This window comes from Eschrichtius robustus, chromosome 2 (assembly GCF_028021215.1).
Source record: "Eschrichtius robustus isolate mEscRob2 chromosome 2, mEscRob2.pri, whole genome shotgun sequence".
NCBI lineage: Eukaryota > Metazoa > Chordata > Mammalia > Artiodactyla > Eschrichtiidae > Eschrichtius > Eschrichtius robustus.
Genome location: NC_090825.1, coordinates 127,853,476 through 127,877,573, shown reverse-complemented (window position 1 = coordinate 127,877,573; position 24,098 = coordinate 127,853,476). Strand labels below are relative to the sequence as shown.

The 24,098-nt window shown below is 47.4% G+C and overlaps 2 protein-coding genes across 3 annotated transcripts in view; one reads left to right on the top strand and one right to left on the bottom strand.

Annotated features, from left to right (window-relative positions):
• Positions 1 to 12,841, top strand: part of FAT2 (FAT atypical cadherin 2) — a 61,460-nt gene extending 48,619 nt beyond the window's left edge. Inside the window, exons 19-23 of the mRNA XM_068536241.1 lie at positions 182 to 327; positions 5,458 to 5,899; positions 8,350 to 8,503; positions 10,789 to 11,246; positions 12,303 to 12,841. Coding sequence (XP_068392342.1) covers positions 182 to 327; positions 5,458 to 5,899; positions 8,350 to 8,503; positions 10,789 to 11,246; positions 12,303 to 12,841 — 1,739 coding nt within the window. The remainder of the gene's footprint in view (positions 1 to 181; positions 328 to 5,457; positions 5,900 to 8,349; positions 8,504 to 10,788; positions 11,247 to 12,302) is intronic.
• SLC36A1 (solute carrier family 36 member 1) overlaps positions 1 to 24,098 on the bottom strand; it is a 161,988-nt gene that overhangs the window by 80,562 nt on the left and 57,328 nt on the right. The window lies entirely within an intron of this gene.

Here is a 24,098-nt window from a genome sequence, read left to right as displayed (position 1 = left end):
GGTGATGGCCCCTGTCTAACTGTGTGACCCTGGACAAGTAACCCCACAGCCTCATTTCATCTGTAAAATGGAAGCAATGACCTTGCTTGCCACCCAAGGGTTGAATGAGACAAAGTCAGTTCCAGGGCTCCGTGGGGACCACTTTGTGTGGAGGTGACAGTGCCTCTGGTTGCTTTCACAGGTAGTGGCGCGAGGTTCAGCGGTCAGAGCTTCGGGCGGTACAGTCTCCCAGAGGCTCAGAACTGGCACATCCGTTTCCGCCTGAAAACACTCCAGTCACAGGCCATTCTCCTGTTCAGCAATAAGACAGTGTGTCTCTCCCTGAAGGTAAGGCACTGCCAGCCTGAGAGATTTCCTGTGGGTGTGCCAGGCTGGGGAGGTGGGGCGGCATAGGGGTGGCCAAGAAGGCTCACTTCTGCAAAGAAACCCCTGCGTGGTTTTCAGGGGTACTGGGTGTGACTCTTAGTTAGAACACGAGACTTTCCAGCCATGACGGCCAAAGCCTCCCCACCTGGCAATACATGTCCAGGTACAACAGAGGTCAGGCTGTTCTGTGGGATGACAGAGAGCCTCTGAAGATAGAAAGAGAGATGGGTAAGGCCACCTAGACCTGGTTGATGCTTTTATCATTTTTGCTGAGTAACAGACCAGTGTTTCCCAAGATGGGTGGAAGCCTGGGGTACATTAAGGTACGTGGAATCCACATGGAGGAAAATGAATTTCCTTTCAAGGGTCTTTTAGTCCTTCTGATTACGTCTTGTAGAAAGTGTCAGAGTACCTGCCTGATCTTAACATCTCTATCACAGGTGTCCATCTCCCATTTTGACAAAGAGAAAGCAGACTTTGGCAGTTAGTTAGAATTTAATCCATTCAACAAATATTTATGGAGCAGCTACTATGCAACAGGCACTCTTCCAGGTGATTGGGTCTCATCAGTGAAAAAGACAAAAACCCCTCTTAGAGCTTTCATCCTATGGTGGGAGACTGACCATAAACGTAAAAATAATAAATCAGAAAATTATAGAGTTTGTTCAAATGTGATAAGTGCTTTGGGTTAAAAGAAAAAAAAAGGTTAAGGGGGATCAGGAATGTGGGAAGTTGCAATTTTATTTTTTTTTTATTTTTTTTAAACAAAAGAGAGAATTTTATTGGCTCATGTAATGGAAGAGTCCAAGGATTGACCTCAGGCTTGGGTAGATCCAGGTGTTCAAAGTATATCAACAGGATCCTTTTCCTTCCCGCTGTCAGATCTGCTTTTGTTCAGAAGACCACAAATATCCCCCCAAGTGATGGCAAAGGTGGTCCCAGCAGCCCAGGCTTTCATTCTGCCACCGAGCCAGCCCAGCAGAAAGGGAGCATCTCTTTCCAACAGCAGTAAAAGTCCCACCTCAGACATTGATTGGCAGGTCTGAGTCATGTGACTATCCCCAAGGCTGCCAGGGAGAGGGGCCAGCCTTTCCAGAGCAACGTAGACTAAGTTGAGAAGGAGGGGGAGTGTCCCAAAAGGAAAAGAAGAATGAGGGGCACAGTAACAACTATTGTCCACCCCTAGCCTTGTGGACCTGTCCACCTGCAACGCGGAGCCCTGCAGCAGCAACTTCGCGGAGGTCAGCTGCTCAGAGAGCAGGGTGGTGTGCAGGAGAGGCAGCCTGCAGAATATTTCTCTTCTAGAGTCACAGTCCTTTTGTGCTTTTAAAGCTCTCAAATAAATCATAAGCCTGGAGGTTATGATTTTCATGGACAGTCTTCTTTATATTTTCCCTTTTCTGCTATATTATTCTAAATTCTGAAAATAGCTTTATGGGGTTCTTTTTAATAAAAATGACAGATACTTATTGTAATAAATTAAAATGCTATAGGGAAATATACTGAAGAGAGCCAGTTGTTCATGTCAGGTGCCTGTGACCAGCACATGTGCATGGCTGAGCTCCCATTTTCCAATCCCTGCTCAGGCACTCGGTCCTTTGGGCCAGAGCCTCAATCTCACTACATCTCGATTTACTCATCTATGAAAATGGGACTCATCCTTTTAGAGTGGTCATAAGAAAGTACTGAGCCCTTGTTGTGCCAGACACCTTATTGCCTGTGTTATAGCATTTAGTCCTCGAAAGAGCCTTGTAAGGTGGTGACTGTCATCATCCTTGTCCTACAGATGAAGAAACTGAGGTCTTCTGCCAGTGTTCAGTAGGTGTTCTGTAGGAGTTGTTCCACATATAGATGTAGTTTTGATGTATTTGTGGGGAGGAAGGTGATCTCCACGTCTTACTCCTCCAGCATCTTGAAGGTGCCTCGTACATTCTGTATTATAGCTGCTTTTCTCCCTCAATGAAGACGAGCCTCTAACTGCTATGTTGTCTACCAAGCCAGAGTGGAGGAGATCATGCTTGCATTCTGCCCTTTTGTGGGAAGTTGCAATTTTAAATAAGGTGGTTAGGGAAGGCTTCATTGAGGTGATAATTGAACAATAATTTGAAGGGGGTGAGGTAGTTAGCCACGTAGACTTCTGGGGGAACAGCATTCTAGGTAGAGGGTATAGTCATTGGCAGGATATTGCTTGGCATGTTTAAGGAATAGCTCAGATGTCAATATGACTTGAGTGAAGTGAGCAAGGGGACAGTAGTAGCAGGAGTTGAGGTCAGAGATGTAATAGGATGGGGTCATACCTATAAAGGTCTCATAGGCTATTTAAGGACTTTGAGTTTTATTCTGAGCAAAGTGGGGGGCATTAGAAGGTTTTGAGCAGAGAATTAACATGGTGTGACATATGCAAAAAGGGTCCTCATGGCTACTGTGTTGAGAATAGATTTTAGAGGAACAAGGATGGAAGTGGAAAGACCCAGCCAAAAGGCAGTAATTCTGGTGAGAGCTGATGGCAGTTTAGATCAGGGGAATGACAGTGGAACTGGGAAAAAGAGTTCAGATTCTGGAGAGATTTTGAAGGTAAGGTCAACAGGACTTCCTGATGAACTGAATGAGGGCTGGGAGAGAAAGCAAGGAGTAAGATATTGACCTGAGCAACCTGAAGGAATGGAGCTGCTGCCAACAGACCCGGGCAAGGATACAGGCGGAGCAGGTTGGGGAAGGGGGATGACCAGGAGTTCCGTTTTGGACATATGAGCTTGAGATGACTATTAGACCTACTAGTGGAGCTGGACAAACAAAATCTAGCGAGAAAGGTCTGGGCTGGAGATGAAGATCTGGGATTCTTCCACGTATACATAGTATTCAAAGCCATGAGACTGGGGAGATCACCAAAGAGTGTAGACTGAAAAGAGAGTAGACTAAGGATTTATCCCTGAGATACTCCCAACACTGAGAGGTTGGGGAAGAGGAGGATCCAATAAAGGAGAATGAAAAGATACAACCAGTGATGTTGGAGAAAAACCAAGAGAGCATTGTATCTGGGAAGCCAAATGAGGGATGTGTATCAAGAAGGAAGCAGTGATCAGCTGCGTAATATGCTGCTGAGAGGTCAAGTAAGATGGGAAGTGATATCAGTCATTGAATTTGGCAACACAAAGGACGCTGAGTACCCTGACACCAGTGGTTTCAGTGTCATGGTGGGTGGGAGTAGAATTTTGCTGCAAAGGGAAAGCAAAGAAAGAAAGTGCTATCTGGCAGGAAAAGTGGGTTCAAGAAAACTTTTTTTTTTTTTAAAGATTAGAACAATAACAGCATGTTTGTATGATGACTGGGATGATCCAGTAGAGAGTGAACAAAGATGTAGGAAGGAGAAAGGAGAGTCAGTGGCATCTTGTCCTTTAGGAGGTAAGGGGGGTGGGGTGGGATCTAGCGCATGAATGGAGAGATTGGCTTTGGACAACGTGGACAGATATGATGGTGAGAGTGCCTGGAAGTTTCCATCTGATTGCTGAGAGCGAGGATGGGGAGAGAGGCATTAAGGGTCTGAGGAGAGAGAAGTTGTGAAAATAGTCATCTGAGAGAGTGAGGGGACTAAGCAAGATAGTACGATCATTGGGTAGCATGAAGGGCTCATTTGAGACTCATGGTCATGAAATTAAAGGGAGACCAATAAGCAAAAGCTGTGTGTTTTTCTCCAGCCATGTTCAGCTCCGTGATACTTATATATAGAGGGAGAGTTGGATTTTACCGGATTTGTGTATTTGCCAAGTGAGTTCTACCAAGTAAAACAGGGACAGGAATTTGGTTATGGAATTTAAGATTGGTAAGGAGAGGAATGAGGACATTACAGAGGGGAGAGACAGTGAAAAGATGGAGGGATCAACAGATCTGTGGTCCTAGGTAAGTGAAAGGAGTGATTTAATGACAATGTTTTGTATAAGTTGTACTTATTTTTGTCATTGTCTTTTCTTAATGGCAAGTTATATTGGTTTTCTATTTACTATAATAATACTGTTTTCTTTTTAAGGAAATAAAGGTATAGGTAGAATTCAACCAGGGCAAAAATCAGGAAGATGGTGTACAAATGTCTAACTTCTGGAAAACACTGGGTTAGATCTTCACATTTCACCCAGAGAAAGCACTACCTAACCCAGAGTGACAGGAAAACTATTTGGCCACAAGTAGTCCCACTTCTTGAGGGTGAGGGGAACTAAAATGTTCTAACCCAGTGATTCTCAGACTTTTTGATTTTGGGACTTTTTGTACTCTTAAAAATAATCGAGGATCATCGGGAAGTTTTGTTTATGTGGGTAATAGCTATTGGCATTTTCATTATTAGAAATTAAAACTGAGAAGTTTTAAAATAACAAGAAACCCATTACATGTTAACATAAACCCATTACATGTTTCCATATTTTTAGGAAAAATTGTTCCATTTTCCATATTAAAAAAAGAGTGGCATTGTTTTACATTTTTGCAAATTTCTCTTACATCTGGCTTAATAGAAGCTAGCTGGCTCGTACCTACTTCTGCCTTTATCTGTTGTGATGGCGCATGTCTAGAGATCACCACTGTATATTTGTGACAGAATCAGAGTAGAAGAGGCAAATAATGTCTTGGATTATTATGAAAATAGTTTCACCTTGTAGATGCCCTGAAATCATCTTAGAGACCCACTTCAAGAACTGTTGAACTGTTGAGTAAGGGAGTTGGGGTGAGAGGGAGATTTCTGGTATCCCTGAAGGCTGAGGAGTATAGAATACTGGAGAGGCCTGTGAAGAAGAATCCAAAAGACAGGGTCTTGATCAGCAAGGCATCTCTGGGCCTCAGTTTCCTCATCTCTGAAATGGACATATCATCCCTGCCTAGGCCATCCCATGGAGAGCGGCGAAGGCCAAATGAGACCATAGAAGAGCACTTTGAGGGTTTCTACACTCTATAAATACAATGTCTAAAACAGCCTTGAAAATCACCAAACACTACCCCTCCTACCTGTGAAAATAAACTAACATTCTTTGCACTGGCAGCTTCTGAGCAGGGATTTTTATAAATACTTCTTGGCTTTGCTGATGGCCATTTGGATTTTCTTTACAGCTGGTCGATGGAGTGCTCCAGCTGGAATACCACTGCCCAGGTGGCTTCTACAGAAACCTTTCCTCCCGGTCTCGTGTGAATGACCAAGAGTGGCACTCCGTTCTGGTGGAGGAGACAGACACTTCCGTTCACCTGTCGGTTGACAGTGTAGCCAACACCTCCCTTGCGCTCCCAGAGAACTGCTGGAGTCTGAGGCCTGAAAGGGACCTCTTTCTGGGTGGCCTCGTCCTCTTGCATTCTTTCCCAAATGTCTCCCAGGGCTTCGAAGGCTGCCTGGATGCTGTCATGATCAACGGAGAGGCGCTGGAGCTGCTGGCCCATGGCAAGAAGGTGGCGGGCATGCTGGAGAGGCGGGCCCTCACCCAGTGTTGCCTCCACAGTGACCAGTGCAGCCAGAACCCGTGTCTCAATGGTGGGAAGTGCTCACAGACCCGCGGGGCAGGTAAGGCTAGGGCTGACCCCGAGGCTTATCCCAGGAGGCTCTGCAGAGGACCCTGCCAGGTTGAACTAGCAATCGTGTATCACCGTAGAGTTTACCAAGCAGATTCCTCCACCACAGTCCCATGAGGGAGGGAGCAGGGTTGGGGGGAGCGGGGAAGAGAGCCATTAAAGCTCCATTTTACAGCTCAGGAAACCACTGGGCTACGTAAGGGATACCCAGAGAGGTAAAGGAACTCACCCAAGGTCACAGGGCTGTTAAGCGAGAGGCATGCTCAGGGTGCAGATCTCAGTGGAAATATCCCCCTCTTCCCCTTACTGTCTGGTGAGTAACGAGTTGGGATCTGCTAGGTTTACACCAGGGGAGGCCAGGAGTCTTCTTTCTCCCTCAACAAGAACTATCTTTCTTTCTCCTTTTTTTTTTTTTTGGATGGGGGAAGTGTACAAATGGGGACCTCTGATGTAGAAGGCTGAAGTCATCACACATCTCAGTGTCATCATTGGTGCACGCTAAGTTTCTCTCTCTTTTTTATTAAAAAAATTTATTAATTTTATTTTTGGCTGCGTTGGGTCTTCGTTGCTGTGTGCGGGCTTTCTCTAGTTGTGACAAGCGGGGGCTACTCCTCGTTGCGGTGCGCGGGCTTCTCATTGCGGTGGCTTCTCTTGTTGCGGAGCAGAGGGTCTAGGTGTGCAGGCCTCAGCAGTTGTGGCTCATGGGCTCTAGAACGCAGGCTCAGTAGTTGTGGCGCACGGGCTTAGTTGCTCCGCGGCATGCAGGATCCTCCGGGACCAGGATTCTAACCCATGTCCCCTGCATTGGCAGGCGGACTCTTAACCACTGCGCCACCAGGGAAGCCCAGTTTCTCTTTCTTATTGCCCTTTATACTCCACTGCCTTCTCCCTTCCTCAAACCCATAGGCAAACGTTTAAAGTTTTAAAATGAGTTCTTCCAAAATGTAAGAACTGTTTGTCACATGCTTCAATTTCTAACTTATATAACTGGTATATCATGTTTTACACTTTTCCATCCACGCTGCCACGAGTAATTCTTATTCGTTGCTTTTAATTGCGGCTCAATACTTCAAGGTGTGCATGCGCTTACCTTTCCCCTCTGGACTCTCCCAGCAATGGACATCCCACCCCCATCAACAATGCTGCACTGAACATCCTCCCACGTCATCTTACAAACCTATGTGAGAACTTTTCACACATACACACATACATACGCACCACCCAGAGATGGAATTCACATACCCAGAATATGCAAATAGTTACTTTGACTAAATCGGGTCAGACTGCTGTCCAGCATGGCCGCAGCAGTCTGTACTTCCAGCAGCAAGTGTGTGAGATTCCTAGGCACCTACATCTCTGTCAACACTTGGCATTCTCCCATTTTCTAATCTTTGCCTGACAAATAATACTGTCATTTCTACCTAAGATACCCAAGGAGTCCATCACTTCTGCGTCCCCACCGCCATTGGTCTGACCCCAGCCCCCATCACCTCTCTTCTTTTCTTCTGCACCAGCCACCTCCCTGCTCTCCTGCTTCTCTCCCTCCACTAGCATCTTCCAGCAGGGCACCAGAGACATCTTTATACAATGTAGATATGAGCACAGCGCTTTCCTGCTTGGAATCTTGCAGTGGCTTCCCCTTGCTGTTCAGATGGAGTCCCAATTCCTAATTCCTGCCTGTGGCTCCTATGCCCTGGCCCTTCCCACCTGCTGGTCTACCCTGGTGACATGCCACACCCTCTCCTCCAAACCTTTGCACACGTTCTCCTCTGCCTGAAACATCTTCATCTTTGCCCCTCTATCTTTTTGCCTGGCTAATTTTTACTCATCCTTCAGGTCTCAACTAAAATATCACTTCCTCCAGGAAACCTCCCCTGGCGCCTAGTTTAGGCTAACTCCTACCCCCAACGCTTCCCTTCAATAAAACTAATTTTTATGATAATTACTAATATACTGATGTTATCTATAACTGTCTCAGTTTGAACCCCCAAATTGCCATTTGCTTGCTGTGTGACCTTGAGCAAATGTCATGCATTCCCTGAGCCTCATTTCCTGACCTGCCATCAACTTGTACCTGTCCCTGATGAGGACAATATCAGTAACCAATCTCAGGGCTGTCGGGAGAATCAAATGAGCTGATACATGAAGATTCTTAGAACAACTATTACAATAAATAGTGTTGTCTAGGATGACGATACCCATTATTATCCTTTAGATGCCTATTCTCTGTAGTCTGTAAGTTGTTTGAGGGCAGGGATCCAATCTTCTTGTCCAGCAGGGCACCAGTGCCTACCATGGTGCATGTGGCAGAGAGAGGCACTCAATAACTAAGTGTGAACACTGGGATCTGCAAACACACGAGGTCCCCCTCCATCCTGGAGGACCTGTCCCCTGGGGCTACTGGACCAGCGTGCTCTCTCATGGCCCTGCCCTTCTCCCCAGGCTACGTCTGCACGTGCCCCTCACAGTTCTCCGGGAGGCACTGTGAACAAAGGAAGGAGAACTGCACTTCGATGCCCTGCCTGGAAGGTGGAACTTGCATCTCTTCCCCCGAAGAAGCCCCCTGTATCTGCCCTCACCCCTACATGGGAGACAGGTAAGCACAGGAGAGGTACCCTGCCATTGGTTCCTCTCCCTGAGTGTGGCACCACTGGGGGATGACCTCTGCACTCTGACCCCTAGAGAGGCCAATGGGCAGCCAGGGGCTGAGTGCTCTGGTTACCTGGCTTCTTGGCCTTTTCCACGTGTCAAGGCTTCTCCCTCCCACCACCTGCATCAGAACACCCTGGAAGGGGAGGTGCTCGTTACAAAGACAGATTTCCCAAGCCCTATTCTGAACCTACTGAATTGGACTCACTAGGCTGGGGCCAAGGAATCTGCACTTCCTACCAGATCCTCGGGCAGTTCTGATCGTTGCTGAAGTCTGAAAGTAGCTAAAGTTCTTATTCTCTTGCTCTGGACCATGACTTTCCAGAAAGCGGCCTGGGGGTAATGATTCCACTCGATACAGGCACTGCTGTGGGTCTCAAACCCCACCACTAGCTACCTGTGCCTTGTATTATGCTGGCCTGGGGGGGTTGTAAGGGAAGGAGAATCATCCCTAGAATCCTAGATGTAAAGAGGCTTTGGCAATTCTCTCATTTTATGGCTCCCCAACTTGGAAACCTTTAAAAATCATGAGGGAGACTTGTGAAAAATACAGATTCCTGGACCAACTAAACTGGAATCTCCAAGGAAGGAGGCCAAGGATTCTATTTATAACAAGCTCCCAAGGGACCCCCTTGCTGTCAGTGGGTGCCTAAGAGATCCAATGATATAGTCCATCCACCCAATTTACAGATGAGGAAACTGAGGCCCAGAGAAGGAAAGGGCTTGTCCAAGGCTCCCCCTTGTGTTTAAGATCCAAGTCCTTTCTCTCAGCACCTGGCATTTCCAGCCCCACTGTGCGCCTCACTCTGCAGCAGGGGATTCTCTCCATCCAGTAGATGTGTTAGGGCAGGGGTCCCCAACGCTCGGCCAAGGACCGGTCCGAGGCCTGTTAGGAACCGGGCCACACAGCAGGAGGTGAGTGGCGCGTGAGTGAGCGAAGCTTCCTCTGCTGCTCCCGATCGCTCCCCATCGTTCACATTACTGCCTGAACCATCCCCTCCCCACACCGGTCCATGGAAAAATTGTCTTCCATGAAACCGGTCCCTGGTGCCTAAAAGGTTGGGGACCATTGTGTTAGGGGACACTTCCTGGCTGAAAGTGGTGTTTGCATTTTAAAAGAGAATTTGGGGAGGCCAACATATAACCCAAAGGACAAACTGTTGGTGGTGAAATTTCAGGCACTGGGACTCACGTGGGATGGAGGGAGCCTTTCCCAATGTCCCTCAAAAGTATGCTAACGCATATATACGGAACCAAAAAAAAAAAAAATGGTACTGATGAACCTAGTGGCAGGGCAGGAACAAAGAGGTAGACATAGAAAATGGACTTGAAGACATGGGGTGGGAGGGCAAAGCTGGGGCGAAATGAGAGTAGCATCGACATATATACACTAGCGAATGTAAAATAGTTGGCTGATGGGAAGCAGCAGCATAGCACAGGGAGATCGGCTAGGTGCTTTGCAATGACCAAGAGGGGTGGGATAGGGAGGGTGGGAGGGAGGCTCAAGAGGGAGAGGATATGGGGACATGTATAAGCATATGGCTGATTCGCTCTGTTGTTCCACAGAAACTAACACAGTATTGTGAAGCAATTATACTCCAATAAAGATCTATTAAAAAAAAAAAAAAAAGTAGGTAAAGCAGACTATAGAAGTCTCCTAGGAGCCTCACACCAATGAAAGCCAAGCTGAAGGTGACCTGAGAGGTCATATGGTTCTAGGTGTTCTCTCTGAGAAAGGTGTCCCGTGTAAGGTCTGTGTGGAGCCATGCTGGGTTCCTGCAACCTCCTGGTGAGGGACAGAGGGAATACTGGCGCCTGGTTGCCATTGCTGGGTGACTGCTGACTTGTATCTGGGACCCTGACCCGAAGGACAGCTAGGTTGCTGGCTGCCTCTACCGCAGTATATGATTGGAAAATTGACCTCAGTTGTAGGCAGTGTATCCAATGCCTAGATCTCACGGGTGGAACATAATGGACTTGCCCAGAGCCTAGATTCGAATGGTCATGAACAAGGGTATTGCTGAGTCTCATGCCTCACTGGTAGAGGATGATGTGAAACTGAAGTTGATGTGTTGATATGTGTGATAATTACTTTTTTTTTTTTTTTTTTTGGTGGGAAATTGGAGAGGCAGGCTTGAGTGCAGGGGTTTTTATCCCATATATCTTTTAAGAGGGGACATGGAAAGGGCAGTATAGTGACTCAGTCCCCTGACTACTTCTCCGTGTCTGCAGGTGTGAAATGGAATCAAGGGGCTGCTCAGAAGGACACTGTCTTGTCACCCCTGAGATCAAAAGGGGGGACTGGGGACAGCAGGAGATTCTGATCATCATAGTGGTCCTACTGGTCATCGTCATAATCTCTGCTGGGCTTCTCTTCTACTGCCGCCGTTGCAAGTCCCACAAGCCCGTGGCCATGGAAGACCCAGACCTCCTGGCCAGGAGTGTTGGTGTTGACACCCAGGCCACACCTGCCATTGAGCTCAACCCCCTGAGCACAAGCATCTGCAACAACCTGAACCAAGTGGAGCCCAGCAAGACCTCAGCTCCAAATGAACTCGTCACTTTTGGACCCAGCTCTAAGCAACGGCCAATGGTCTGCAGCGTGCCTCCCAGACTTCCGCCAGTGGTGGTCTCTTCCCACTCTGATAATGAGGCCATCATTAAGAGGACCTGGTCAGGCGAGGAGATGGGTCAGTACAGCCACAGGCCTTTAGCCTCTGGGATTGATGGAACAGGGTAATAGACTGAAACACTCCCTTATCTGAGCCACCATCCAGTCCATGAAGGGATGTGGTCAAGGTCACGGGGCACTAGTGGGCTGGACCAGATCCCAGGCCTCTGGACTCAAGAGTCTGGGCCTCATCCCACCGTACCATGATCTACTCCTCTAAATTCCAAGACATTCCACAGGATTGATGTCCATGGCAGAGACCTGTAGACCCTGGATGGGGTGGGTAGGATCCCTGAGGTGAAAAGGGGGCTCCTGTATATTTATGCGTTTCTGGAAAGGGAAAGAGAGGCAGTCGTCCAAGCTTCTGGTTGCCCAGTCTAGAGGTACAGCAGCCTTGGGCCAGACCTGGCTGACCCAGAGGAGGGACCTTCACCCCCTCTCATCTTTGGCTCAAAAGGAGGTGTATTTGTAAAGCACTTTATATTTTCTGGCTTATTCAGTAATAGTCAAAACAAGTATTTGCTCTTTCTGACAGTAGGGTAATTGGGACCCATAAAGACACAGTGACTTATTCTAACTCACCCAACTATTCAGTAGCAAGGACAGAGGGAGGACCAAGGATGCCTGATCTCCAACCTTCCAAGCCACATCTCATTTAACCGCCCTCTGTGATAGATGCCATCACACCTCCTAGTCCAAAATATGTGTTTGTTTCCTTCAATTAAGGAGAAAAAACTCACCAGTAGGACTTGGGATAGAGCTGCTGTCTCCAGGAATGGGGGTGGGATGCATGGGGCCATTCAGATTCTTCCCTTATTCACTGACCCTTGGATCAGTGGCACAAATTTACAAGATGGGCTGGCTTTGAGTTAAATCTCTGGCTTTGAACTTGGCCCCATTGGATTCTAGATATTAATCTAAGCTGCCAGAGACAACACACACAGACGGGCCACATACCCACCAACTCCTCGGCCCATCTCTACCACATGCTAAGTCATGCAGAGCAGCTCTAAGGCCAGCTGGAACTTTCACCAGGGAAACTCAGAGCTCACCCTATCTTGCTGTTCCCTTTCAGTGTACCCAGGTGGAGCCACAGTCTGGCCCCCAACTTACTCCAGGAAGGAACGCTGGGAATACCCCCACTCCGAAGGGACCCCCGGCCCTCTGCCGCCATCGCCTCGCTGCCACCGGAACCCAGCTGTGATGCCGGACCCCACTGGCCTCTACGGGGGCTTCCCCTTCCCACTGGACGTGGGAAACAAGCGAGCACCCCTCCCACCCCGTTACAGCAACCAGAACCTGGAAGATCTGATCCCCCCACGGCCCCCCAGTCCCCGGGAGCACCTGCTGGCCCCCTGTCTCAACGAGTACACAGCTATCAGCTACTACCACTCGCAGTTCCAGCAGGGAGCAGGAGGGCCAGGGCCCTGCCTGGCAGAAGGGGGCTACAAGGGGGTGAGCATGCGCCTCAGCCGGGCCGGGCCCTCTTACGCCGACTGCGAGGTAGGGGGCGGGCATCCCACGGGCCGGGGCCAGCCCCCGGCCCCCCCCAGCTATGAGGGCTCTGACATGGTGGAGAGTGATTATGGGAGCTGCGAGGAGGTCATGTTCTAGCTGTCCTCAGACAGAGGCAAGGGGGAGGCCGAGGACTTGGCGCCTTCCCCTGTCTGGCGGGGAGCGAGTTGAGCGTGGCTGGGAAAGTGGGAGGGAAGCCTCCATACCCAGTCCGGGCTGCCACATCTTGAAATGTGCTCTTCCAGACCCCCAGCTAGTCCCTGAGGATGAAGGGAAGCTGAGGGTACAGCTCCAGAAACAGGACTAGGGCCCCCAGCAGAAAGGGTGTGCACAGAGCCGTTACCCTGGAAACCCCAGGAAAAACTGACTCCTGGGATGGGTAAGAGGCAGTGTGCGTCTCCCTGACAGTCCCCAGGGAGTCAGGGCCTGAACGGGCCTGTCTGGCACGTTCTTAGACCTGCCTGTTGCTGCACTCTGCAGGCTGAGGTGGGATCATGCCTCACAGGCAAGCACCACACCTGCTGAGAGACAAGGTCCAAGGTCACCGACCCTGCAGGGCAACAGGGTGTCCTCCTAGGGGCTGACAGGTGAGCAGCAGGGGAGCAGCTACCACATGTCACTTGTGCGCCCTGCCTGCCTCGCTCACATGCTCGCTGCAGAGTCTGCTCCACGTCAGGCACCGAGCTAGGCATCGGGCATAAGACAGTGAACCATGGCGACAAGGGTTCCCGAGGAGCATCACTTGGCCTCAGTCTCCTGGAGGTCCCACTCCTCTAATCTAATTCCAAGCACCTTGAGCCTCCTCTCTAAGTCTGACGTAAAGCCTGACTTTCTACCAGCCAGGGCCTGCCAGGATCTGTGTAGCCCCTGAACCGTCTTTGTTAAAGAATTCAGACCTCATGGAACTCTGGGTTCGTCAGCCCAAGTTTCGCAAGCACTTTGGGCCAAAGGCAAGAAGGACATCATTCTTCATTTTTAAAAAAATTCTTAGGCACTTTTCAACCTTGCTGTCTGGATGAGTTGCCCCAAAGGGATTTTTCTTCCCTAGACACAAGGAAGTCAGAACTCCTTTGCAGGGAACGGTGGAGAAGCAGGGAGCCGGACATCAGGAGTGTCCTTTCCTGCCCCTCTGTTTCAGAGGCCTGCCAATCCAAGTGTTACCTGCAGCGACTCAACCCTATGCATGGAGGGTCATTGTGGGCACGTGTCTGCACATGTGGGCGCTCACGTATAGTACGTGTGTACACATGTGCAGAACATATGTAGCCAGGAGTGGTAGGGACCAGAGACTTCTGGTGGCCTTGCCACTCCCTCGCCTGCCAATCCCCGTCTCCGGTCCACTGCCTTTTCATGTGTGTTGCTTCTGGAGACAAAAGTCTAAAGGAAGAGCAAGAGCCACTCTCACCCACAGGGCTGCTGCCTCCAGCAAGAGGGAGCTGTGTGGGTGACAGGGTGTTTGTGTGCATGTTTCATGGCTGTGCGGGCGACTGTGGGCGTGAGTGATGGGATGCCTGGTTTCATTGGTCATTTGTGGTTGTTGTTTTTTTTTTAACAATAAAATATCTTTTTTACTGTTATTTTCCGTGTCACTTAGGCTGTTTGGTCAGGGGAAGGTCACAAAGGTCTACAGGCCCTTCCAAGCTGAGGTTCGTGGGATTTGGGGGCTGGAAGGGACCCCAGAGGTCATTAAGCACCATGATTCTCAAACCTTGCAAAATGGCTAAAATACAGATCTCTGAGGCCCACACATACAAAATCAGAACCTCTGGGAGAAGGGCCCAGGACACTATTTGGAAAAAAGGCCTCTAGTTCGGATACAACTGTGCATAGTTAGTGGACACGTCTGCTACGCAGCAGGTGAATGAAAGGCCCTGGACAAGACTTCAGGACTGCTGACCGCCACCCCCCGCAACCCCCGGCCAGCACCCTTGGCAACACATCGCACTGGTCAGGGAGAGGGGACAATATCGCAGGTCTTGGGAGGCCAGCCTCCTGATGCCCAGAGTCAGACTGTGGCACTGCTCCACAGCTCGCCCCGAAGCCCAGCTGGACATGAATGTCTCCAGGCAACCTGGTCCGTGCGGGCCTTGAGGGTACAACACCAAGACTGGACAGTCCAGTCCCTGCCGACAGGCTCCCAGTGCAGGTGGGCAGAGAAGGCACATCCATGGGAGGCACCACAGCAGACCGTGGCTCTGGGGCCCAATGGGCTCGGTTCCTAACCTGCTGTGCCACACACTAACGTGGTCTCAGGCAGGTATGACCGGGCCTCTCACTGTTCAGTAAAATGAAGAGTAAATAATATCCCTATTCTCAGGGATAAGTTCAAAGAGCTTATAGCAGTATAAACAGTAACTGGTGACCATTATGCTAGGGAACAATACTGGGTAGTACACAAATAGGATTAACTTATCAGAACTGTGCGGGAAATCACAAATAATCTAGTCCAGTGTCGCCCAAATTTCTGTTGCTTTGCTTACCACTTTTATGATTTTTGTCCTGATAGAATAACACCTGTACTATTATTTATTTAATTTTTTTTAGTGTATTTAGATTTTAAAAAATGTTTTTATTCACCTTAAAAGGATAATATCCATAAAAGAAAAGATCTGAAAATTCCTATTTTTTGTAGCGCACATGAAGATACATAAACATTCTGGTTTTCCAAATGACTGTCTAAGGCCCTCTAAATCATCTCTGGGAAACACAGATCTTGTCCATCTTTGTTCTCAATGTTCCTCACCCTGAGGCCTGCAGAGGAGAAGGGGTTTGTGCGAAGTTCCACAGGTAGAACTTCACAGCAGTGAGACCACATTCAGGTCGGACACCAGCCTTGGCATCTCCCTAAAATACCACATGCTCTTCTCCTGGATGGGGAGCCTCTCTCCACCCAGCCCACCTCTCTCCCCACCTGGCCCCTCCTTCCCTTTGTCCTCCTGAGCCTGCACCTTCATGGATCAGCCACTAGAGGGCTCTCTGGGACCAAGAAGCAGAGCCGCAGAAGAGAAGGTTGTCAGGGAAATCCTCGCATCTCAAGGCACTGGGGTTCTGATTCCAAATGTCCTGAGTCTGACACAGCATGACAGTGGCAGAGAAAGGCAGAGACCCAGACCTCGGCCTCCTGACTTGACCCAGGTGGAAACACAGTTCATCATAATCATCCTCACCACCACTACTGGCACTTGCTATATGACAGGTGCTGTGCAAGCACTTGGCATGTCTTATCTCATTTAATCCTCACCAAAAACCCATCATGTAAGTACTGTCATCTCTGTTTTACAGATGAAGGAACAGGGGGCATCCAGAAATTAAGTGGCTTGTAACTTACAGTAGTGACTCAAAGTGAAGTCACCCAGTTCATGAGTGACAGGGTCAGGATTCAATCCAGGGCTGCCGGACTCCAGAACTATACCTTACATTTGGGTTCATGAAACCAGTTATAAATACAGGATATCAGAAGACTGAAGAACAGCAGAAACTAGTCCAAGGATCCAACTGAGTTCAGAGGCCAAGAACGTCACTATAATTCTAAGTGGTGTTAACAGCTGGAATGTCTGCTCAACCCCAAGGCTCAACTCCAGACCACCCTTGTAATCCTGCATCCAGTTCTGAGGCTGGGCCTTAAGAGCAACACGGTAACCTTGGGCATTGCTAGAGGAGAGCAGCTAGGAAGGGGGCGGGGCTGGGGGGGCGCGGCGAGGGCTCACAACCATGTCCCACGGGGAAGGGCAGCCGTAATCCACCAGGGGCACCTGTAATCCACCAGGACCAATGGCAAGGGAATTGTGAGACAGCTCCTCGGATGGACAGCCTGCACTGCCGCACCATCACACGGAGTTTCTCAAGGCCTTATGGAGAAGGTAGATACATCTTCCAGGAATCAGAGCAGTGCTCTGGAGGGACACACGTCAGGTCTTGGGGGTAGAGCCACAAAAAGTGAGTATCTGGGGGTGGAAGAAGGGCAGACAGAGCCAAACCACTCTCATGTGGACTGAAGATTATGGAGATTCTATAAGATAGAGGGGGAAAAAAGATACAGTATGTAAAGTTTTAAGATATGGAGTGACTTGCCCAGGGCCCACGCTGGTTCCGTAGAGAACAGCTGCCCCATCCTCCTGGTGCCACACCATGAATGGGTGAAATGCCTGCCTGCGAAGACTCCGGGCCCAGGTGCAGAAAAACAGCCCACGCTGCAGCATCTGAGGACAGCCTTTGGGAGTTCTTGGTGACTCTGCCAGCTCCACCTTGAGGAGAGGCACAGGCTGCGGCACCGAAAGAAGAGCAGGATCATTCTCAAGGACAGGGCTGGGGAATGACAAGCCTTTAGAATTTTCTCATGATTCCTCAACAGACCTACAAGGTCCAACCAAGGAAAGTGCTTGGTTAGATCGACAGGAAACTCAAAATAAATAGAGTGATGTCAACTCCTCACAGGCAGGGACACCATTCTCTCCTGAAGGAGATGACACTGAATTTAGTAACCAGCCAATTCCAGATACATGATTAGCCCCACAGACTGGCACTCAGCCCGATCCGATCAATACCACAATCAACTCATGATCTGGGGAAGTGGCCAAGTAGTCACGTCTCTCAAGCATCAGTAGCGAGGAGGCTAACCAGAGAAGCAGTGTTACAGCATTACTGAGAAGGAAGCCATAAATTCTGACAGAAGCGGCCAGGGAAGGTTCTAGAGAGCAGCAGCCATTGGAGCGGGGTCTTAAAGTTGAGCTTCAGATTGAGCACAGGGAGAAGGGCCAGCTGGGCTAAGAAAACAGCCCAAGAGGAAGGCCTGAAGGTTTTCAGTATTTCAGCAGTGCTGGGTAGTTCTGATGGGTGGGAGTGGAGGGACTGTGGAGCACAGGGCGGGGAAAGCATCCTGGGGTCGGAAGGCGGGAGGAGCTAGGTGCCCAGACCAGGGCCTGGAGATATACTGTGTCCACCCAGGGATGTGAGGGGAGGAGTGACAGAATCAGGTAGCAGGGAAGTGAATCCTACGGGCAAAAACATGAGGTCTGGAGTCAGACAGACCTGGGTCCACCATTTAGAAAATGTGTGATCTTGGGGACTTCCCTGGAGGTTCAGTGGTTAGGACTCCGCGCTTCCACCGCAGGGAGCGTGTGTTCAATCCCTGGACGGGGAACTGAGATCCCGCATGCCGTGTGGTGTGGCCAAAAATAATAATAATGATAATAGAAAATGTGTTATCTTGGGCAAGTCATTTAACCTTCTATGCCTCAGTCTGAAAAGTGGGGATATTACCAGCACCTTCCCTCACTGGATCTGAGCACCGAAGAAAATAATATAGGTAAAGTGCTTAGCACGGTTGGCATAGTCAATGTTTAGAAGATGTTAGATATTTTATCACTGCTATTAAAGAGGCAGATCTTTTCGTAGTATCCATGACCACACACCTTTGTTCCATAGCCAAGACAAAAAGACATCCCCCCAGCTTGGGGTAGTTAGGGGCTAAGTGTACTAAGGCAGTGGTTCTTGATAGAGAGGGTGGTGATTTCCAAACATGCCCCTGCCCCAACACACACACACACACACACACACACACACACACACGGACCTTTGACCATGTCTAGAGACACTTTGGGTTGTCATAACTGGCAGGGTGCAAGTGGCGTCTAGTGGGTAGACTAGGGATGCTGCTAATCACCCTACAGGGCACAAGACAGTCCCCACAGCAAAGAACAATCCAGCCCAAAATGAACATAATATCAAGGCTGAGAAACTCCGTCCTAAGGAAACACATGTGGCCTTTAGGTAACACGGTAGCAGCTGGGAACCTGGCCTGAGGCAAAAGTACACGTAGGCCAAGAATTGCAGTTACGGCATATGGTTTGCTCATTTATAAAAAGGCACCATTCTGGGGCTTCCCTGGTGGCGCAGTGGTTGAGAATCTGCCTGCCAATGCAGGGGACACGGGTTCGAGCCCTGGTCTGGGAAGATCCCACATGCCGCGGAGCAACAAGGCCCGTGAGCCACAATTACTGAGCCTGCGCGTCTGGAGCCTGTGCTCCGCAACAAGAGAGACCGCGATAACGAGAGGCCCGCGCACCGCGATGAAGAGTGGCCCCCGCTTGCCGCAACTAGAGAAAGCCCTCGCACAGAAACGAAGACCCAACGCAGCCATAAATAAATAAATAAATAAACCCAAAGTTTAAAAAAAAAAAAAGTTGTGCCATTTAAAAAAAAAAAAAAAAAAAAGGCACCATTCTGGATCCTACATTTGTCAGAGTAAATATCAAGGTGAGTGAAAAACAAAAAACAATTCATGTATATATTATGTATAATATATATATATATAATATAAATATTCCATGACCAAGTGGGATTTATTCTAGGTAAGCTAGGCTGATTCAATATTCAAAGATGAATCCATTTAACCTACCATATTGGCCAGTGAAAACAGAAAAAATTTAAGATTATAGCAATTGATGCAGAAAAAGCATTCAACAAAATTAAGCCATTCAATGTTTTCAAGAAAAATCTCTCAATACAGGAATAGAGGGGAACTTCTATAAACATCTTACAGTTGGCATCATATTGAAAGGTGAAAGACTGAAGGCTTTCCCTGTAAGATCAGGGACAAGGCTAGGATGTCACTGGAACCACTCTTTTTTAACACAGTACTGAAAGTTCTAGCCAGTGTAATAAGACAAAAAAAAAAAAAAAAAAGGTATATAGATCAGAAAAGAAGTACAACTACTTCTATTTGTAGACAACATGTGGTATCTACACAGAAAATCCCAAGAATTTTAACCAAAAACTCATAGAACTACAAAGTGAGTGCAGAAAGGTCATAAGACAGGTTTAACACTCAAAAATAAATTTCATTTCTATATACTACCAATGAACATGTGGAAACTGAAATAAAAAACACATTACCATTTACAATTGCTCCAAAGAAAATTAAATACTTAGGTATAAATCTAACAAAACATTTACAAGATCTGATAAATGGCTAAAATAAAAAATAACATCACCAACCAAATGCTGGCAAGAATGCAAAGAAACTGGATCATTCACACATTGCTGACAGAAATGTAAAATGGTACAGTCACTCTGGAAAATGGTTTGCAAAATACTTTTAACACTAAAAACGGGCTTGCCATACAACCCAGCAATTGTACTCCTGACATAACATCCCAGAGAAATAAAAACTTATCTTCATAAAGAAACTTGTACATGAGTATTCACAGCAGCTTTATTTGTAATAGCCAGACCTGGAAGCTATGCAAATTTCCTTCAATGGGTAAATGGATAAACAAACTGTGGTACATCCATGCCACGGAATACTACTCAGCAATGAAAAGGAATGAACGCTTCATACATGCACCAACATCAACGATCCTCAAGGAAATTACACTGAGTGAAAGAAGCCAAACTCAAAAGGACACATAGAGTATAATTACATTTATAGAACATTCATGAAATAACAATGACAGAGATGAAGGACAAACAGATTAGTGGTTGCCAGGGGTTAGGGGATGTTGGGAAGGTGCAGGGCATGGCTGTGTCTGTAAAGGGGTAGCATGAAGGAGTCTTGTGGTGATGGTACAGTTAAGCATCTTGATTGTGGTAGAAGAAGCCACACATGATAAAACTGCTTTGAGCTACACACACAAACACACATACACGAACATGCACACACTCAAATGAGTGCATATATAACTGGAGGAACAAGAATGAGCTCTATGGATTGTGCCAACGTCAATTTCCTGGTTTTGATAATGTACTATAGTTTTCAAGCTGTCAACACTGGGAGAGACTGGGTGAAAGGTGCACTGGATCTCCCTATTTCTCTGCACCTTCCTGTGAATCTATGATTACTTCAAAATAAAAAGCTTAATTTTTTTAAAAACCAAATTTTAAAGGAGGAAAATTATTTGAATGAATAGCTTACTAAAGAAGATAGACCAGGGGACCAGGGAACCAAGGAATCAGGGAACTTGGGAGCCAAGAAAAGAAGGAAAATGGTCAACTTGATGAAGAGGAAGGTGAAGGAGGAGGAGACAAGGTGATCAAGATGCTGGTTACATGGAGTAACAAAACCAAGAAACAGAAAACAGCCTTGTGCTTGCTGCCGGGGAATGAAATACTACAACATGGACCTTGACAACATTATGCAAAATGAAAGAAGCCAGAAAAAAAGGTCACATATTGCATGGTTCCATTTATATGAAATATCCAGAATAGGCAAATCCATAGAGACAGAAAGCAGATTAGTAGTTGCCAAGGGTTAGGAGGAGGGGGTGTATTAATCATGTTTTCTATTTTCTGTATTTTATGATGCTTTGACATCTTGGGGCCTTGTGGACCCAGAGGGGGATTGCCCCTCCCAGAGTCAGCTAACTCCTGGAGAAAGCAAACAGCTTGCCTGAGGACATCCCTTTGAAATGCAAATCAATCAGTCCTGAGTGCAAACCCCAACCCAACTCATTTAATCAGTCTGGAACACAGTCTCTGCCCTCAATCACCCCAGGACCAGTTATGGACAACTAGGGACCACCTCTACAGCCCAGGCTGCTCAAAGTGTTTACCTACCTAACCCTAAGTCTGCTCAGCTTGCTAACCCTGCCCTGCCTTGCCTTTCCCACAAAAACCTCAATAAAGGCTCCTGCCCACATTTCCCCCTCTCTTCTTCTGCCTCCGGATCACCCCTGGCACTTCGCCAGGTGGCTCTGCCTCCTGTTTCTATGGATCTGTGAGTATAAAAACTTCATCCTTTGTGACAGTCATATCTGTTTCTGTGTGCCTTACCATACCTAATTAAAACAAATCCCAGGTACATTTTAAAATGGGGGAATAGGAAGTGTTTCATGTGTATATGGTTGTCATTTGGGGTGATAAAAATATTCTGGAATTAGCTAGTGGTAATGGCTGCACAGCACTGTGAATGAGCTAATTGTCTCTAGCGGTAAATTTTATTCTGTATTTCTGTACTTTGCATTTCTACATGGACAATCATGTTGTCTATAAATAAAAGGTTTTCTTTCCAAAAAAAGGCCAATGGTAAATAAGTCCAGGAAAAGATGCACAGCATCAGTAGTCATTAGGCAAATGCAAATTAAAATCACAATGAGGTACTACTACATATCCATTAAGATGGGTAAAATTTTAAAAACCACAATATGAAGTATTGGTGAGGATATGGAGCAAATGGAACTTTCACAAATTGTTGGTAAGAATCCAAAATGGTACATCCACTTTGGAAAACAATTTTCCAGTTTCTTATAGAGTTAGTATACACTTAACCATACAACCTCACAATTCCGCTCCAAGGTATTTACCAAAGGGTAATAAACACATATGTCCACACAAATATCTGTACATGAATATTTATAGCAGCTTTATTCATAACACCCCAAACTGGAAGCGACCCAAATGCCCAACGACCGGTAAATAAATAAACAAACTATGGTTCAGCCACACAACAGAATATTATTCCACAATAAAAACAAACTCCTGATACATGTCACAACAGAGGTGAATATAAAAAGCATTATGCAAAGTGAAAGAAGTCAGACAGAAAGGACCATACTTAACGTTCCATTTATATGACATTCTAGAAAAGGCAAAACTACAGACAGTTCAGTTGTTTCCAAGGGCCAAGTGGCATGGGGATGGGATTGCAGAGGGGCGCAAAGGACCTTTGGGTGGTAAACATTCTGATCTTCATTGAAATGGTGGCCGGCTGACTGCATGCATTTGCCCAAACTCATCAAATTGTGCACTTAAAAAACAGGTGACTTAGGTAAATTATACCCCAAATTTTTAAAAAAGAGGTGGGGGAGACCAAAGGCCAAGGGTCTAGTAAAGGGTACCAGTTGAAGACACACAGTTTCTTGGCACATGTCTGCAATGGGCTGGGTCTGAGGAAGCCAGCCTACTTGGCAAAACGCCCTAGCTAGACTTAGGACCCAAATCCAGTCCCTGTCACTCAATTTATGTCCGTGCAAGTGCAGTGGGCTTACCTTGAGGGCCTTGGTTACCTGGAAGGGGGGATTATGGCATTATGTACAGACATGAGCAGGAATAAAAACATAAAGAGGTGAACAGTCTAAGAAGGGTTGAATGCTCTGCCCAAAGCCAGTGAGCAAGACAAGATTATAATGAATGCATAAGCAAAAAAAACAAGTAAAACTGCTTTTCTCTAAGCCTTGGTTTTCTTCAATTCAGCTAATGTTTCATAAAATGTTTCATAAGCCCTTCATGCCAGGTACTTTATAACATTCTCTCTAACCCTCTCAACAGTCCCTAAGGGTGGCCCTCCCTCCTGAGGCTGCAACAAAGAGGGCAAGGCAGCCACTGCCTTGGGAAGGGCTTGGGTTCTGCAACCACAGGGCTCGCTCACGTATCCCAACTCTGCCCCTTGCTGGCTGGTGTCCTGGAACAGTCACTGAATGCCTTTGACCCCCCTATCCACCCACCGCCAGTTCCAGTAGTAACACTGATCGTAGAAAACAGTCATCATACTTTCCCCACCTTCCTCTGTCAGTAAAGTTTTACACCTCAACAGTGTTCCTTGAGGGCTCTGCTTTTAGACATGTCTAATCTAGTCAGCCAATGAAGATCAGTATTCAAATCATCTCAGGGGCAGCTTGGATGGCCTTGTTTTTCCTCTTAAATGTGACAAAAAGGGAGTCATCTCTTGCATGTCCTGAAATCTATCTTGTCAAGGTAGGTGTTACCTCTTGTATCAGTCAGGTTCTTCAGAGAAACAGAAACAGTAAGATGGAGATATTCATACTTACATATATATAGGAGGTGGTGGGGGGAGAGAGAGAGGAGGAAACAGAGAGAAGGAGAGAGAGACACAGACAGGCAGACAGACATTTCAAGGACTTCAGTGATTGTGCAGGCTGGCACGTTCAGAATTTACAGGGCCAGCTAGCAGCTGGAAACTCTCGGGCAGGAGTCGATGCTGCAGTCTTGAGGCAGAATTTCTTCTTTCTCAGTGAAGCCTCAGTTTTGCTCTTAAGGCCCTTTAGCTGATTGGACAAAGCCCACCCACATTTTGAGGATAATCTTTTTATTTAAATGCAACTGACTGCGGACATTAACCACATCTATAAAACATCTTCAAGGCAACACCTAGGTTAGTGTTTGACTGAATAACTGGGTTATTCACTACAATCACCCAACCACCTTGACACTTAAAACTGACCATCACACCTGTCCTGGGGGGTCATCTGACACACACAGAGGGGGCTGAGAATTCCTACTCAAGTTTTTGAGAGAAGCAGGAGCACACTTAGGAAGGGCAGGATTGTCTAACAGAAAAATAACTACCGCCCTTTCTTGGGGAGTCTCCATCCACAGATGGTTCTGCTGTTCCCACTACACC